This window comes from Hoplias malabaricus, chromosome 3 (assembly GCF_029633855.1).
Source record: "Hoplias malabaricus isolate fHopMal1 chromosome 3, fHopMal1.hap1, whole genome shotgun sequence".
NCBI lineage: Eukaryota > Metazoa > Chordata > Actinopteri > Characiformes > Erythrinidae > Hoplias > Hoplias malabaricus.
The window spans coordinates 21,237,123-21,254,441 of record NC_089802.1 but is presented as its reverse complement, the minus strand read 5'-3'; the positions used below and the strand labels follow the sequence as shown (position 1 = coordinate 21,254,441).

The window sequence follows — 17,319 nt, the reverse complement described above, 5'->3', positions numbered from 1 at the left end:
TTAGCTGGCTTTTGTCTACACCACAAACACGGCAGCTGAAGAAACAAACAAAAATAGTTTTGAACGGAGTTGTAAGACTTTTTCGGGGAGATTGTTTCAGGCGGAATGGTGGAAAATTGTGTTTTAATTATTGAATAAATCATTGAGTCCTGAGCTGTGGTTTATGTTTAGCCTTGAGCAACAGATAGTGGCAGGTTCTTGGATTGCGTGAGAGATTGTGTGTTTAGTGAACGGCTCCAGTGGGAGGTCTTCACTCTGACGTGTGAGGAGGCCTTTCTAAGGACTGCAGGAAGAAAAGTTCAGTGCTACGTGTCCAAGCCTCTCGCATACACTACTTTCCTCCGTCTCCTCCATTCACTGCCTTTCTCCTCAGCCTCCGGCAGCCTCAAGGTTGTTGAGCCTCGACATTAAACAGCGGCGAAGCCACGGAGAACATGTCCGGGATCAAGAAGCAGAAAACGGTAGGAACACGGTCAGAAACGAGGGGTATTTTATGTTTTTCTGTTGTGTGTGTGTTCTTTTTAAGCTTCTTTAATGTATGAACTGCCGGCAAAAAGACAGTTTGATTATGTCGAGGAAAAATCTCTGGAAGTTTCAGCTTTTAAAAACACACTTCTACACAACTGTTACTCTATGCAAAGTGCAAAACCGTGGGGGTTTCAGCAGTAATCAAAACGATTAAATATGTTACTCCTAATCGCCCGTGTCTTCCTCTGGTTTGTTTTTCAGAGTTTTCTGATGTCGAACAGATAAGAAATATTAACACGGACTGTAATTTTGCCTCAAACTGTTACTTATTCTATATATTATTATCTTATTCTAAATATTACTGTTAATATTTCCTCCCCCACCAGACAACTCAGATATGCTACTTCATATGTTTATCATATCGAACGTAAACGCTTTTGTAAAGTGTCAACTTGCCCGGCAAAATTGATGGAATCACGTCATTTTGAGGAATGTGCACAAATCAAATAACATATGACACACAAGTATATATATTTATTAGCTAAGTTGTCTGGCTTAATGAAACTAACTTTAGAAATACTATTTACAACTAACGGCATGTTTTTTCTTGGAGTGGAGAAATCACTCAAAGTTCAGGGGAAAAAAATACGGATTCACCTGTAACCTGCATTCCTAAAATAATACCAGCACGTCTAAAAATTAATGCAAATTATTCTCATTATTCTGCAGTTATAAAGAGCACTTGAGGACTTTAAGAAACTTTTAGGACACGATTAACTGAAAGAAAATATAGCTCCAACAAAGAGTTTAAAAATTGAAATGTTTATAAAGTTCCTTCAAGAGGGAAATCCAACACAGGGTGTGGCAAAGAATCTCAAATGGATGGACAAAGGGGTCAGTGTTTGTGACGGAACTGTAAGAACCTGGCTGAATGAAATTGCGTTTACATATTTAAAAGCCACACAACAACCAGCACTAATATGTGATCAGAAGATAACAGGGTTATAGTGGGCTAAAAGAAGCAATCAGGGAGTACAGATGACTGTATGAAAGCAATATTCAGTACAGAATCATGTATATGATTTGGCAAAAGTGGCCAAATCAGACACATTAAGAACCCCTGAAAAATCATTTTATAGAGGGTGGAGACCAGCATACACAGGGTTGTGAGCAGTTTCATGTGATACTGGTGCTAGAAATGTGGGCTATGGATGCTACCTATTACTTTGCTCATTTATCACTGACTCACTTAAGTACCTCTTTGTTTATGCTTCTTCACAGAATCAGTTAGTTCAGTCTTTTATGTCATGTATGTCATAAGATGTTTCTCATTAAATTTTGGAAGAAATCATATAATCACTGTAGCTGTAATCGTCTCTCTCTCTGTACATTTTCATATTACCATTACCACTCCATGCTCTGTGTAGGTTTCTGCAATTGGATCTACCAAGTTCTGATACTTTAACACAATGTTTCACTTCATAACCATCTATGTAGGGATATGTAGGGAAAGTATGCCCCTTATAAAGCAAGTATTTTACTGAGGGCAAAGAAGCAGGACACTGTGTACGAATCAAAAGAGCCCCTGACAGACGTTCAACCTGCAAGGGAAAGACATGGAGGGAGGGTGAAAGACTCTGAGAAATATGGCTGTGCTCCAGAAAGCAGCTCCAGCCTGGCCACCTCTCTGCTGGTCAGCATGAATAGTGCTATTTGTTTCGCCCATCCACCCACAGGCCCCTCCTTCTTGTCTCATACTTTTTTTTTTTTTTTTTAAACCTTGTTAGCTGTGCTGACTGGACTTCATTCACTGGTGGTTTTTGAGACATCAGCGGTGGTAAAGTGTGAATGGTTTCAAATTCAGAGCAGACCACACCTTCAGTATGTAGACTGCAGTTTTGAGGAGTGAATGCAAAAGAGGGAAAAATAACTAATCTCAGGCAGAAGTTTCTAGACTTCTGTGAAAACTAGAATGCTGGATTCCCTGCTGAGGAACTAAAAGTAGACTATAGAGGAAAAAAAGGAGAAGACAAACAGAAAATGCGATGTGAAAAATCATCCAAATAACAGAGAAGAAATGGGAACGTAAAACAAATGGAGAAGGGAGCTTCAGTTTTTCCATAATTTATTTTGCCAAAAGGTTTGCATTTATAGTATCGCAGGTGCTCTTATACAAAGACACTTTAAATCCTCTTTAAATTCTCAAAAAAGTCCTCAAAAATTTTTAGGGACACATACATATAACATACACTCTCTGAAATAAAGGTACGAGAGAGGCACATTATTGGTCACTAAATGGAAAAAGAGTATAAATGTTCCCCTAAAGGTACATTACATTCTCCTCTCAAAAACGAGAGGTGAATATTTGTAGTTGTTCGCCATAGCGCTATGTAAAATAAAAGAACATAAGTCCTGTAGATTAAATGGAGCATACGAAACCAACACAATTTTAAAGTGTACAATCATAAAACAATAAGATACAATTATGTTCCCTAACTAAAGGTACATTTGTGTACCATCACAGTGACAGTTTTTCTGACAGTGTAAAGTATGGATCACATCTCAAAATGCACAACTATTCATTTAAGCCACAGTATAGAATTGTCAATGTGTCGAGCTCTAATCCTTCTTCAGGGTAAAGACTCTACAATAATAGCAAACAACTAGATAAGTGGTTACAGAAATGAATGAGTGATAGGTGAATCGTTTAGTCTGCATGTGTTTGTATGATAAACAGAGCGACAACAACAGTCAGAATCAAAAACTGAAGGAATGAATGATAACTCTGTTGCTTAGCAGACAGTGGCTGAATACTAATTTGCTAATAACATTCTACTTCAAAAGCTGATACCAGCTAAATAAGCTGAGTGGATCAATATTATCAATAACACTGTCAACGCTACTCAAACATTGTAGTTGGAAGTATCTACCATTTAAAGGCAATGCTTACAATTTTAATCAAAAAACAAGTTTGTAAAATCCTCAGAATGTTTTTAATAATTTGCTAGCTCTCCAGTCTGTTTGTGTGTTGCTAACCAGTCTAATGTGTTTTCAAAGCCCTAGTCTTTACCACAGATGCTCTGCTCACAATTTGATGATGAGTTTGGTACCTTTTGTGCACCCATGTATGCTTACTTCCTTGTATCTCTTTGTGCGGGCTCTGGTACTTGTCTGACATGAAACACTGCCTCCACAGGTCATGCCAAAATTGCAGACTTGTCAGTCAAATTTATTTTCTGCAGTAGTAGGCAGTTCTTGGCCAAGTCAAGTGGTGAAAGGTATCAGACTCTTCTGGCAATGGAAGACTGACTAAGCATTCCTAGTGTCAGTAAACAGGTTTTTAAAAAAAATGTCTCAGCAGAGCAACATTATCTGGATATATTTAGACATTGAAGAGACCTCTAAATATTGAAAAGCATGAAGTGAGATGAGGTTATTGCTCTATTCCTGCTGTTTCAGATTACATAATGTGCACCTGATTCTAAATTTGGTAGAGCACTAACTGCATGAATGTAAACAGACAGAAATTACTAAAAAACTAAACAAGTCAATTTATAAATGAGTTTCTGTGGTAATTAAAACACTGAATAAATACTTACATCAAAGTTTAACTTCAACCATGTACAGACAACTACCTTTGTTTTTCAACTTCCAACATATTTTTCCAACTTAAAAGACTCTTAAAAGCTAAAAGTGGTTCTGAACATAAACAAACCAGAAAGACCAGAAGTTCCCAAGATTTGTGGACATTGCCTTTAAGCTTTTAAGCCCTCATGTACTGAATGTTCCCCCGGCATATCAACAATACATATTATTACATAATTCCTTTTGTAAAAGGGTTAGCCATATTGTTTGCTGTTCTTTATGCTCATAGGTCAGATATATGTGGTATACATAGTTTCTTCATACTGTCAGGTACACAAGATTTTTTTGTGCCAAAATTGAAAGGTATTGTTTTAAAAGCGTAGTTCACGATTGTAATAAAAAAAAAACAACACTTTTTATAAAATTCAGATGTTTTCTCACCACTTGCTAGCGCTCCAGTCTTTTTTCATGTTGGAAACTGAAATAACCAAAATAAGGATAATTTGACTGTTCCGTAGGTGGGTAATAATGACTTACTTTTGCTGTTTTTGATCACTTGAGGTGGAAATGTCTTCAAATTCGGGAAGCAGCTAGCTATATTACTGAAGATGACATAAAATTAATCAACTCGAGTTACAAATGAGTTTCTGTGGTAATTCAAACAGTGAATAAAAACTTAAACTTCATTCACGTCCAGACAACCAGACAGAACTACGATTAGCTACAATCATAGACGTTCCCTTTAAGTGTATTATCTGTATAAAACAGGAATTATGCAAGACCATGACTTGGCTTAAACATGTTTGCACTGTTCCAGCACTGGAATTTCCTCTTGCAGAAGTGGTCAAAACCTTTGAGACAGTTGGCTCAGACAATTTAGCAGGGGCTGAAAAAAATGATCTGAATTTTGTTCAACAACACTGTTTTTGCAGTATGATAAAAATGTACAAACAATTTTAGCTTATTTGTTTATATAATTCTGAAACCTGTATTAAGAATGAAATAGGGGGAAACTTGAGGGGTCATGAATAATTTCCTAAAAGATGTGAATCAAATCAAGACCATGCAAGTGAAGTCATTACTGTAGTGTATTAATTACTGTATATATCTGCAATGTTAATAGTACCGACTGATTTTACATTGTTTAAAAATGTAGTTGCACAGTAAAGATTCTTCTCCCTCAGTTCCTACACCAAATATCCAGCTGATTTCTGTAATTTTTTGCTTTGTTAAGGACCTCCAGAGAGCAACCAACATTGTGTACCAAGCCCACCATGTGAGTAGAAGCAAACGAGGCCAAGTTGTTGGAACAAGAGGAGGCTTCAGAGGCTGCACTGTCTGGCTGACAGGTCTGATGTACTTCTGATGACGCAGAATGAAACCTTTATTCACTCACATAAAACAAGCAACCATTAGAGACGGGTATTGATACTCATACTGAAATCTAGCTGATCTGTCTGATATTGTTTTTTTCTTAAAAACGGTGTTAACTAGAAATGCATAAACAGCATTATATACATCTAACCACAGTTTTGTAAATATTAAGTTTAACTTGTATCCATAAAGTTTTTCCATAAGTCATTTTCAGTGCCAATATATAAATAAAAAGTTCTGTTATTATTCATGGGCAGTATAGTGCAGTCAGTCTTAAATTTTGGCTTCCCCCCCCTCTAAAACACTTCTCTGGGATCTTAATGAAATATCTGTGACATACATTGGCCACAAAACACAAGGTCACACAGCACTAATGTCACACTGTCTAAACAGCCCTGCTCAGATCATTCTATTTCAGAGCCACTTCCTTTAAATGGGAATCATGGGAGTCACACACAGCTAAATTCAGTGCAAGTGCACAGCAGTAATAAATAGCGAGAATTAAAAGCTAGATTTTAGCTGATTTTTACTTTGTTGTGTTTCTTCTCCATTGACCAATGTTAATGTTAACAGTGCACACTCATTATGTTTCTTTCGCTCTAATTTTCACGTAACACAGCTATTAGTTTATCATTTTAGCCCCCTCTGGAAACCCATATAATTGTACTGGCACTGTTGTCTCATACAGGGGCAAAGAAAGATATATATATTTTTGACCTCTGCTCTTAGCCATATTTAGTGTTTCAGAGAACAAATCCTTCAGAGAAGAAACCTTGAAATAAGAGCCAGCATTTCTTCTATACTGCAGTGCATTTTTGCCTGTTTGGATGTCATGGTGTGAATGGGGTGTGATCATACGAATCAGTTACATTACTAAGGACACGTGTTAAATGTTGTATTAAAAACATCTCCCTGTTACACCAATCAAATCTGAATAGGGCTATAGTCATATTTGTTATGATGATATGTTTATGCAGGGCTGTCAGGAGCAGGGAAGACAACTGTGGGTTTTGCACTGGAGGAGTACCTGGTTTCTCATGCAATTCCATGCTACTCTCTTGATGGGGACAATATTCGGCATGGCTTAAATAAAAACCTGGGTTTCACTGCGGCCGATAGGGAAGAGAATATTCGTCGTATTGCAGAAGTGGCCAAGCTCTTTGCTGATGCTGGCTTAGTGTGCATCACCAGCTTCATCTCTCCCTTCTCCAAGGTGAGGTGAAGTTTGTTGGAATCGTTATGTCCCTGAAAAACTTAAATGCTTTATGTGTTTTTTAATTTAATTTAATTTTATTTAAAGGATCGAAATAACGCAAGGAAGATCCATGAGAGTTCAGGTCTGCCATTCTTTGAGGTATTTGTGAATGCTCCGCTGGAAGTGTGTGAAAGCAGGGATGTCAAGGGGCTTTATAAAAAAGCCCGTGCTGGAGAGATCAAAGGTAAGTGCTAAGTAGATACATAATATTTAATGTACTGGGTGGGCCATTTATATGGATGCACCTTAATAAAATGGGAATGGTTGGTGATATTAACTTGCTGTTTGTGGCGCATTAGTATATGGGAGGGCGAAAACGTTTCAAGATCGATGGTGGCCATTTTGAATCCAACTTTTGTTTTTTCAGTGGGAAAAGTGTCATGTGACACATCAAACAAGAAAAACAATGGTGTGCTTGGTTTTAATGTAACCACCCATCACCAACTATTCCCATTTTATTAAGGTGTATCCATATAAATGGCCCACCCTGTATATTTAATAACTTATATCTGCATTACATCTGTCAAAAGGAAAGAAACACAATTGCGATATCAGTGGAGAAAATGCAACCGCTGTTAGTCACCCTGTAAATCCTGAAACATTGTAACGTAGCCAGAAGAAACACAATGAGACTGAGCCATTACTATGTTTTTTTTTTTACCTTTATTTAAGTGCCCAAAGCAGAAAGGAGCAAGTGAACAAAGAGCATTTTTGTTTAGTTTATGGCAGAACTGATGGAGACCCTTATCCACCCTCCACCTCAAACTCTGGGGGTTGAATAATGCTTAGCCACTGGAAAGTGCTACACATCAAGTTCAACACACACAACAGCATAGATACAACATGGAACTCCTCAAACAACCGACTAACAAAAAGTGCAACCATAGAGCATGCTGGGAGCTCCCCCATGAGGGTTCTTCATGTTAAATTCCACTATACAAGTGTGCCAACTAATGCTAATCTCAATCTTCAAACACTTTGAACATGCTTTTGTTGCCCAGATTAATACACTCTGAGGTGCACAGCACAACTTATGTTCCAAAAATATTCCTCTACAACTGTCAGGGGTTTTCAAATCCCAAGTGTTACACAGTGCTGCTATAATGAGTTGCATATTTGTAAATGTAAATATCACTAATTTGAACAGTTGTATTGGTTGTCTTAATTCATAGGCTTTACAGGGATTGACTCTGAGTATGAAAAGCCAGAGTCCCCAGAGCTTGTGCTGAAGACGGGTGAGCTCACGGCGAATGAGTGCATTCAGCAAGTGGTGGAGCTCCTGAAGGACCAGGTTGGTGTACTACAGTTTAAGGAGCTGTTAAGAGCTGATCATAATGTTTAGGATTTAGCTGATAATGAGAATGGGCTTAATTACTTTCAGGGAATTGTTCCCAGTGGTGTAACTGAGGAAGTCAATGAGCTGTTTGTCCCTGAAAACAAGCTGGACCTGGCACTGAGTGATGCCAACACCCTGCCTACTGTAACCATCACTAAGGTAATACAACACTGAACAGTTCACAATGTGTTTGTGCTGGGATTCAGTTGAACTGTTGAAACTAACTGACATTGCTATTGCAACATTAGCATGTTAGGCTTCACCCCACAGAATGTCATCATATCCTGTGGTGCATAGTATATACGGTGGAATGTACCAACCAGTATGATCAAGATTTTCTTGAAAGTATATAGAAATTGAATGTTCAAAAAATGTGCAAAAAACTGAAATGGTATTAAACTACAAAGCAATAAAACTGTTTTTTTTTCTTTAGCTGGACTTGCAGTGGGTTCAAGTGTTGGCTGAAGGATGGGCCACTCCTCTGAAAGGGTTTATGAGGGAGAGGGAGTTCCTGCAGGTCCTGCACTTTGACACCTTACTTGATGGTAATGATATTTTATAATCACAGCCAGAACAAAAACGTTTCTAACGCCAACCACAAACATGGTGACAGTGAAGGGCCTGGTGATAATATGACATCACTCACTACAAAAAAAGGGAAAGAGGCTGCTCAAAACATTCCAAAAAGCTGCAAAATAAATCAGTCAGTATACCATTTATACCTTGTATCTACACTCATTGTCCATTTGATCAGCTCCACTGACCATACTGGAGTAATTTGTAGTTCTACAATTACAGACTGTAGTCCTTCTCTCAGCATACGTTCTTATTCCAATTTCATCTTGCTCTTCAATGGTCAGGACCCCCACAGTGCAACTATGGTTTGAGTGGTGGATCATTCTCAGTGGTGCAGTGACACTGGTGTGGTGGTGGTGTGTTAATGTGTGTGTTGTGCTGATAGGAGTGTATCAGACACAGCAGTGCTGCTGGAATGTTTAAACACTGTGTGGCTCATCAGTTGCTGCAGAGTTTGTGTTGGTCGTCCTCAAGTCCTTCATCAGTGGATGCAGGACGTCACCCACAGGATGCTGTTGGCTGGATATTTTTGGTTGGTGGGTTATTCTCAGTCCAGCAGTGACACTGAGGGCTTTAAAAACTCTGCTGTGCCTGATACACGCTTACCAGGACAACACATTTTAATACATCCCCACTATGTCAGAGTCACTGCAGCTCAAATCATACCTGCTCTGTGGGTGTCCTGACCATTGAAGAGTGGGGTGAAATGGGGATACAAAATATGCAAAGTAACAAGTGGGCTTCACTTTGTAATTGCAGAACTATAAAGTAATCCTGTATGGTCAGTGGAGTTGGTAAAATGATCAATGAATGTGGATACAAGGTAAGTGTTCAGTGTATAGAGGTAGTTTTTGATCATTATAACTCTAGTTTTCTCTCACTTTGCCTTTCTTAGCACTGGCATAATTTAAGGTGCCATTTGTGCGATTTTATTTTTTTATGATACACTGAATTAATTGAAGTCAACAATTTGCTATAGTGCATTGCATGCTGTTGGAATAACCAATAAGTGGAATGACCTTTCTCCAGATTTAGTGTTGTCAGTGACTGACTGATTTTGTTGATACAGCCCTAATAATGTATCACTTCTAGGTGGAACCATCAACATGTCTGTGCCCATTGTGCTGCCTTTATCCAAAGAGGACAAAGAGAGGCTAGATGGTTGTGCGGCTTTTGCTTTGGAGTATAAGGGTCGGAGGGTGGCAATTTTGCGGAACCCAGAGTTCTACCAGCACCGTAAAGAGGAGCGCTGTGCCCGGCAGTGGGGCACCACCTGTCCTCAGCATCCTTACATCAAGGTGAGAGAATATCTAACACTCTTAGTCTTCCGAGGGAAACCAATCTGTGGCAAATGGAACAATACTAATTTTATGTATTTTTTTTTTCGTAGTTTGCATTCATATAGTTCCCATTTTTGGTAACTTGTATTTTGATTGTCAGTTTTATAAGTTGATTATGACGGTTTCCATCTCAGATGGTTCTGGAAGGCGGTGATTGGTTGGCTGGAGGAGACTTGGAGGTGCTAGAGCGTATCAGATGGGACGACGGCTTGGATCAGTACCGTTTAACGCCAAGAGAGCTCAGGCAAAAGTTCAAGCAAATGAAAGCAGGTAAATTTAATCCAAAAGTTACAGTTGCATAGTAAAAAATATATTAAGTAAAAGTGGCCCAAATCTGATTTTGTGATCACATCTAATTTTTTTTTTTGGTTAATGTTCACACATTATTTAATGTGACAGACTTATATCTGACATCAGTCTGAACTGATCACGCTCCTAAACTGACACGTATGCACAAAACGGCACGCTTCAGGCTCTGACCTGAAGGAAAGATCCATCGGTTTAAAAAAAACAAAAAAAAAAAAAAACAAAAAAAAAAAAAAAAAAACTGTAACACTTCTTTTTTGAATTAAAGGAACCAGACCATTGCTTTACTGTGCAGTGCTACATCACAAAATGACCCTTTTCTTTATTCCAAATGAGGTCTATGTTAAAGACTTTTAAGAAATATGAAAAAACAAATGTTTCTTTCATTCTAAGAGCAAATTTGCTGGGACTCTTGCCAATACATCAAATCAAATCAAATCAAAATTTATTTGTATAGCGCTTTTTACAACTGACGTTGTCACAAAGCAGCTTCACAGTTTCAGGACAGAACATTTAAATCAAAGCCCAATGCAAGCAAGCCGAAGGCGACAGTGGCAAGGAAAAACTCCCTCGAGGCTGGAGGAAGAAACCTTGGGAGGAACCAAGACTCACAAAGGGGACCCATCCTCCTCTGATCAAACTATAGATTGAATTTTAAATGATCACCAATGAAGTGTCATTATGCTACATAATAATAATAATAATAAGGTGAGCAGCTGGTCTGGTCTGGTCTGCAGGAGAATCCAGCAAACAATCTTCCATCAGTGGGCCACCATTCTCTCAGAAAACAGTAAAACAGTAAAAGGGAAGCAGTTAGTTGAGTTGAGTGCAGCAGAGAATAAGAGCATGTGAATATTTTCTGTAGTGTAGTGACGGATCTGACTGTAACAGACTGGGAGGAGGGAAACCAGAAGGAGCTCAGGCAAAGACATCCTTTTGTTCCAAGCAAGAGAAATTGTGAGCACATCATCCAGGTTTACCCTGATTCTCCATGTCCATGGGTTCCTGAAATGACAACCTTAAACTAGACAGAGGTTAGTTGCCAAAGGCTAAACTGAACAAGTGTGTTTTGAGCCTAGACTTAAACATAGTGACTGTGTCTGCGTCCCGAACACTAGCTGGAAGATTGTTCCAGAGCTGAGGGGCTTTGTAGGAGAAGGCTTTCCCCCCCGCTGACGTCTTATGAATTCTGGATACATATTTTCCAAAGAGAAGGAAAGGAGAGCAGACACCACTTTATTATTTCTATGATCCACATTTATTCAGTTTTATACTGACACAAACAATATAAAATGGATAAATTCTAAAAACATAAAATATAAATTTTCATGAGGTTTATTTTCTTATAAATGAGAGAGAGGAACCTGGATGAAGAAGTTTCACAGGTTTTTTGTTTTTGAATATTTTTTTACAAAACATTAATGCTTTGACCAGGCCATTTCCATGTCTTAAATTCTTAAATTAAAATAAATAAGCTTTGAACCTTTTGTCTGGATATGATTCTCAGTGGCTGGAGTGACATAAGTCACATGAATTCAGATCTGGACGTTCACACAGAGTTGCGTTGCTACAGATCCGATATGGATTGAATCACAATGACACATAAGAAAGCGGCCCAAATTTGAATTTAAAAAGCCAGATTCAATGTAATTTGTGCTGTTCACACAGCCACACAAACAACACATCTGTGTCATATATGAAGAAACAGGATTTTGGCCACTTTTACTTGCTCTGTGAATATAGCCTTAAAGTAACACACTTTTTAGTTATATTTCCATCCAAATCAAACATGTCTTTGCTTTCTTCTGACATCCTTATAAAAAATGACAGGCTTATTTACCTACTGTTTTTCACTGAACTCTGGATGCAAAGCTTTGCATTTTAACAGATATTCAAGTTAAAGTCAGACTTCAGTTTAGCCTGACTGCACTAACATGGAAACATGCCACTATATTACATAAAATACAAGCTAGCTTAAGTAAATGAACTAACATTTCTTGATCCATATCTCTTTGCCCTAGATGCAGTCTTTGCCTTCCAGCTGCGTAACCCAGTGCACAATGGCCACGCTCTCCTGATGCAGGACACCAAAAGGCGCCTGTTGAAGCGCGGCTACAAAAAACCTGTGCTCCTGCTGCACCCGCTGGGAGGCTGGACGAAGGAGGACGATGTGCCTCTGGACTGGCGCATGAAGCAGCACGCTGCTGTGCTGGAAGAGGGAGTGCTCGATCCTGCCACCACCATCGTGGCCATCTTCCCCTCACCCATGATGTATGCTGGTCCTACAGAGGTATAAGATAACTGGCCACCTAGTAAAAGCTCTAAATCTGTAAACGCTGCTTTCTGACAGTAGTAGTAAAAAGCAGTTTTATTTGCTCTAGAAATGAAATGTAATTCAGCTGAAATATGTACTTGTTGAGTATAACAGTAAACACTGTTACACAAGGGAGTTTTTCCTTGCCAGTGCCACCTTTTGGGGTTATTCATTTAAGTTTGAATTCTCAATTTCTGTTAAGCTGCTTTGTGACAGTACCAGGTTGTAGAAAGCCCTATTAAAAATAAATTTGACTTGACTTGTAAGTTTCAGCCTGATCTTGATTGTTGATGCTGTAATGATTAAAAAAAAAAAAGTTGTGAGCAATGCCTTTTTGCCACGTATCGTATATAGGACAGAAGCATCCACCAAAACCAACTGACCAAGCTATGCTTGATAGATTTTAGTATCCTCAACTTCATTTGTAAACAAACTACATACAGCATGCTTATTAAATGTGAATTAATGCTTATATTAAACTCTAGTTATGAGCTGATTTTGTGAGGACTGTTTGAATGAGTAAATAAAATATCTCCACAGGTGCAGTGGCACTGCAGGGCTAGAATGGTCGCTGGGGCCAATTTTTACATTGTGGGTCGTGACCCCGCAGGCATGCCACACCCAGAGACCAAACAAGACCTATATGAACCCACACATGGTGGCAAAGTGCTGACCATGGCCCCAGGCCTCACTTCTGTGGAGATCATTCCTTTCCGAGTTGCTGCTTACAATAAAGAAAAGAGAGGAATGGACTTTTACGAGGAGGAGCGGTAAGCCACGAGATTTCTTGTTTGTTCACTATGAAATGTAATTGTTTTGCTCTGCATAAAATGGACTATGTATTTATTACATCTTTATTAATTTAACTAAGTAAGTGGTGAATTCAGGTACTTGAAGGTGCATAGTTTGCACCAAAAAAAAAAGTTTGTTTAAAGTCTGTGAGAACTATTGCTCCCTAAAAAGAGCAGGGAATGTTACACGAGCAAAGGTACAAAAAATGCATTTATAAGTACAGATGATCCTAAGAGTTAAGGACTTAAAGATTAAGTGACCATGTACATTTTTTCCCTCTCTCCCCCCCAGACACGAGGAGTTTGAGTTCATTTCTGGAACCAAAATGCGAAAACTGGCCCGCAGTGGGGAAAACCCTCCAGATGGCTTCATGGCGCCAAAAGCTTGGAAGGTTCTCACTGAGTACTACAGCTCCCTGCAGAAAGATTAATGTATGGGCCTTTATACATTTAGTCAGCTTACATCAAGTGTAGGCCAGTATAACTAACTTGAAGTCGGCTTACACGGTGGAGCAAAAATTCCAATGTAACCTCCTTGGTTTTATTTTTATTATTTTATCAAATTTTAATTTATAGGAGTTTAGTACTATATATTTATAAATGCTTTTAACACAGTAGCCCAGGTTTGATCATCTGGGTCTGATTTTTAAATGTTACTTAACTAGGTTTTGTTATTGGGGAACTATAGTAAGATTTTTAAGGAGAATAATGAAACTATGATAAAATAATGATTTTATTACAAAGCTAGTTGCCATTTTATGATCTGTAACCTACAAGAATATTGTTGAGGCCTTTTCTTTCTTTTTTTTTTTAATTAAGCAGGTTGTGTAGTAAAATTACACGGGCTAAAATTTAAATATTAATAAGGGTAAAGGTTTTTTTTTTTTTTTTTTTTTTTATTACACAAACTCTGATTTTTGAAACATGCATATTAACAGAATATAAAGGTGCCTGACGGTGATGTAGGGTTTAATATTCTCTGCATTTTACAAAGGGAAAAAAAACCCTACATTTTATATAGACATAAACGATTTCAAGTATTTATATGTTTGTTTTCACATAATTTGGGCTTCCAGCTCATAAAACCCATGAAAACAGGATTTCAAAAAATTAGAATACTGTGGAGAAATGAGCCCAAACTACTTCTCAGTTTTTGCAGAAAAAAAATAAAGATCACATCAAATCAATCAAAATATGGTACTTTCAAAACAATATGTCAATCTTCAATAGTTGGTTGGGAATCTTTTTGCTTTAATCACTGCCTCGATGCGAAGTGGCATTGAGGCAATCAGCCTGTGGCATTGCCTGGGAGTTAATGGAAGCCCAGATTTCCTTGATGCTTGCTGTCAGCTCTTCTTTGTTGTTGGGTCTGGTGGGCCCTCATTTTCCTCTTGAGAATACCCCATAGATTCTCAATGGAGTTTAGGTCCGGTGAGTTGGCTGGCCAGTCAAGCACTGTAATGGCATGGGCATCAAACCAGGCTTTGGTGCTTCTGGCGGCATTGGCAGGGGCCAGGTCCTGCTGGAAGATTTAATCTGCATCTCCATACAGATCCTCAACAGAAGGAATCATGAAGTCCTCTAAAACATTCTGGTAGACTGTTGTGGTGACCTTGGAATTAAGAAAGCAGAGTTTACCAACATCTGCACCAGACATTGCACCCCAAATCATGAATGGCTGTGGATATTTCACACTGGACCTCAAGCCGTTTGGATTATGTTCCTCACCCATTTTCCTCCAAACCCTTGGACCTTGGTTCCTGAATGAAAAGCACAGTTTACTTACATCCGAAAAGAGGCCCTTGGCCCTTTTTCTCCTTGGCCCAGTTGTGACGCTTTCTACGATGGCTCAGGTTTAGAAGTGGCTTGACCCGAGGAACCCAACAGTTGTAGCCCATCTCCCAGATGCGTTTGAATATGGTGGTTTTTGAAGCTGTGACTTCTGCCTCATTCCACTCTTTCTGGATCTCTGCCAGATTCTTGAATGTTCTCTGCTGAAGCCCACATTCATCCCTTTTGCTGGTGCATTTTCTCCTGCCACATTTTGTCCTTCCACTAGACTTTCCATTGATATGCTTGGACACAGCACTCTGTGAACAGCCAGCCTCCTCAGCTATGAACTTCTGTGGCCTATCCATCCCATGGTGGTTATCAATGATGGTCTTCTGGCCAGTTGTTATGTATGCAGTCTTCCTTTGAGTTTAGTAGATGATTAGTGTGTCACACTCAGTTTAAATCATTCATGCCCTGCAAAATGTGGGCTGATTTCTCCACAGTATTCTAATTTTTTGAAATCCTGTTGTCATGGGTTTTATGAGCTGGAAGCCCAAATTATGTGAAAATAAACAAATAAATACTTGAAATTGTTTAAATTGTGGGAGACCTGAAATTTATAATCTATGAAAGTTTAACTTTTTGAATTGAAATAATGGAAATTAATCAAATATATATATATATATATATATATATATATATATAATTTTTCCTTTGTAAAATGCAGAAATGTTGTGGAATGTGTACATCAGTAAGAAAGAATCAAACTGTAAGCATTATCAAAGACATTCCTGAGATTGTGTAATAGTTAAATGTCTACAACCCTTTGATTTCTGGATTTGATAGTAATTATTTTTATTGTTAAAATACTTTTTAGCACATGTTGATCAGTTTCTGTTTGTTTTGATAAGTCTCTGGTGTCTGGAAGTAATTGGTATTCAGGAAGAACACGGAAATGTCTTAATGTAAATGGAATCTATGCAACTAAATGTGAAGTGAGTGTATGAGGGTGTTTTCTATGGTTTGTGTACAGTGCATAACATTTAAGTGCTTTAAGATCCATGTGTGCAGGAGCAAAAATATATTTATTGGTTTTAAGACAACTTAAATGTATTTATTACCTTAAAATAAATGTAGTTTTTAATATTACCTTTTATACATACTTGTGATATTCCTTATTTTGATGAGTTTCATTATTAACAGCAAAAAATTATACCTTGGGCAGGTGCTGATATTTTATATTAAATCCAGTAGTGCAAAAAATCTTAATGTTTTTTGTGTGTGAATGTGTACCCAAACTTTTAAAATTATTCTTGCTCCTGGCCAGCAAAAGGAAAATAAGAATACAGATGTTTCACTGAAAGTCTTAGGCCCTTAAACAACGTCAAAGTGGCCATATACAACACTGATATTTTTATTTTCCTTAAGGTCTACATATGATTTATTTGGATTTACTTACCAAAAGTGTTATTTCCAACCTTGAGGTATTTCCTACAATGCGTTTTAAGACTGCTATATATAAATTACCTCTTCTGGTTGGCTGTGAGTCATTCAAGTCAGTCTGGGCCTGCTTCAACATGAAAGGGCAGAGATTAATGCAGCTATTCCTATATGACAGTCCTCAACTTTGGGCTGTTTGGCTAACTGTGAAGTGTTGTATAACACATCCCCAAAATATTTTTTCTTTTAAGCTGTAGCCTATATATGGACTGTCATGGAGGGAAACAGGTTTTAGTACTTTACTGTTTCTGTACTACATCAGACTGATATTTAAAGAGAGGGCAACTGGTAGTTTTTGCCAAAAAAATGCAATACAACATTAAAATGATAAAAAAACAAAAAAAAACATTCACATTGTGTAGTTAGAAGACTGCAGGGATTGTTCCACAGTTCATAATTTATTTATTTTTTTAAAGTAAGGACATAAACGTGGCTGACTTGGTGTTGTTCACAATTGGTTCCACTAATACCACTGACAGTGGTATATTTGGTAGTGAGGAAATTTCATGACTTGTTGCACAGTAAAATGCTGGAGTTCACTGAGCTCCTGAGAGTTACCCATTCTTTCAAAAATGTTTGTAAAACAGTCTGCAGGCCTAGGTGCTTTTTTTTTTTATACACCTGTGGCCATATAAGTGATTGGAACACCTGAATTCAATGACTTGGATGAGTGTATACTTTTGGCAATATAGTGTACTTGG

The 17,319-nt window shown here is 38.1% G+C and overlaps 1 protein-coding gene across 2 annotated transcripts; it reads left to right on the top strand.

The window, feature by feature from the left end:
• The first annotated feature begins 321 nt into the window (after positions 1-321).
• Positions 322-17,285, top strand: papss2b (3'-phosphoadenosine 5'-phosphosulfate synthase 2b). Of its 2 annotated transcripts, none has more exons than XM_066663902.1 (12): positions 322-461; positions 5,297-5,402; positions 6,405-6,640; positions 6,728-6,866; positions 7,855-7,973; positions 8,064-8,177; positions 8,452-8,563; positions 9,687-9,892; positions 10,069-10,204; positions 12,262-12,530; positions 13,095-13,324; positions 13,638-17,285. In XM_066663902.1, exons 1-12 carry the CDS (start codon positions 435-437, stop codon positions 13,774-13,776), a joined length of 1,833 nt encoding a protein of 610 aa, XP_066519999.1. In that variant the 5' UTR covers positions 322-434; the 3' UTR covers positions 13,777-17,285. The 2 variants fall into 2 exon arrangements, with proteins under 2 accessions (XP_066519999.1, XP_066519998.1); XM_066663901.1 differs by having other exon boundaries at positions 5,288-5,402.
• Positions 17,286-17,319: the final 34 nt, after the last annotated feature.

Bases quoted from the DNA above. Each gene is read 5' to 3' on its own strand.
- papss2b (XM_066663901.1), top strand. From the start codon at position 435: ATGTCCGGGATCAAGAAGCAGAAAACG. The intron at 8,564-9,686 runs GTAATGATATTT...TATCACTTCTAG, and splicing joins CTTTGACACCTTACTTGATG to GTGGAACCATCAACATGTCT. The intron at 10,205-12,261 runs GTAAATTTAATC...TCTTTGCCCTAG, and splicing joins GTTCAAGCAAATGAAAGCAG to ATGCAGTCTTTGCCTTCCAG.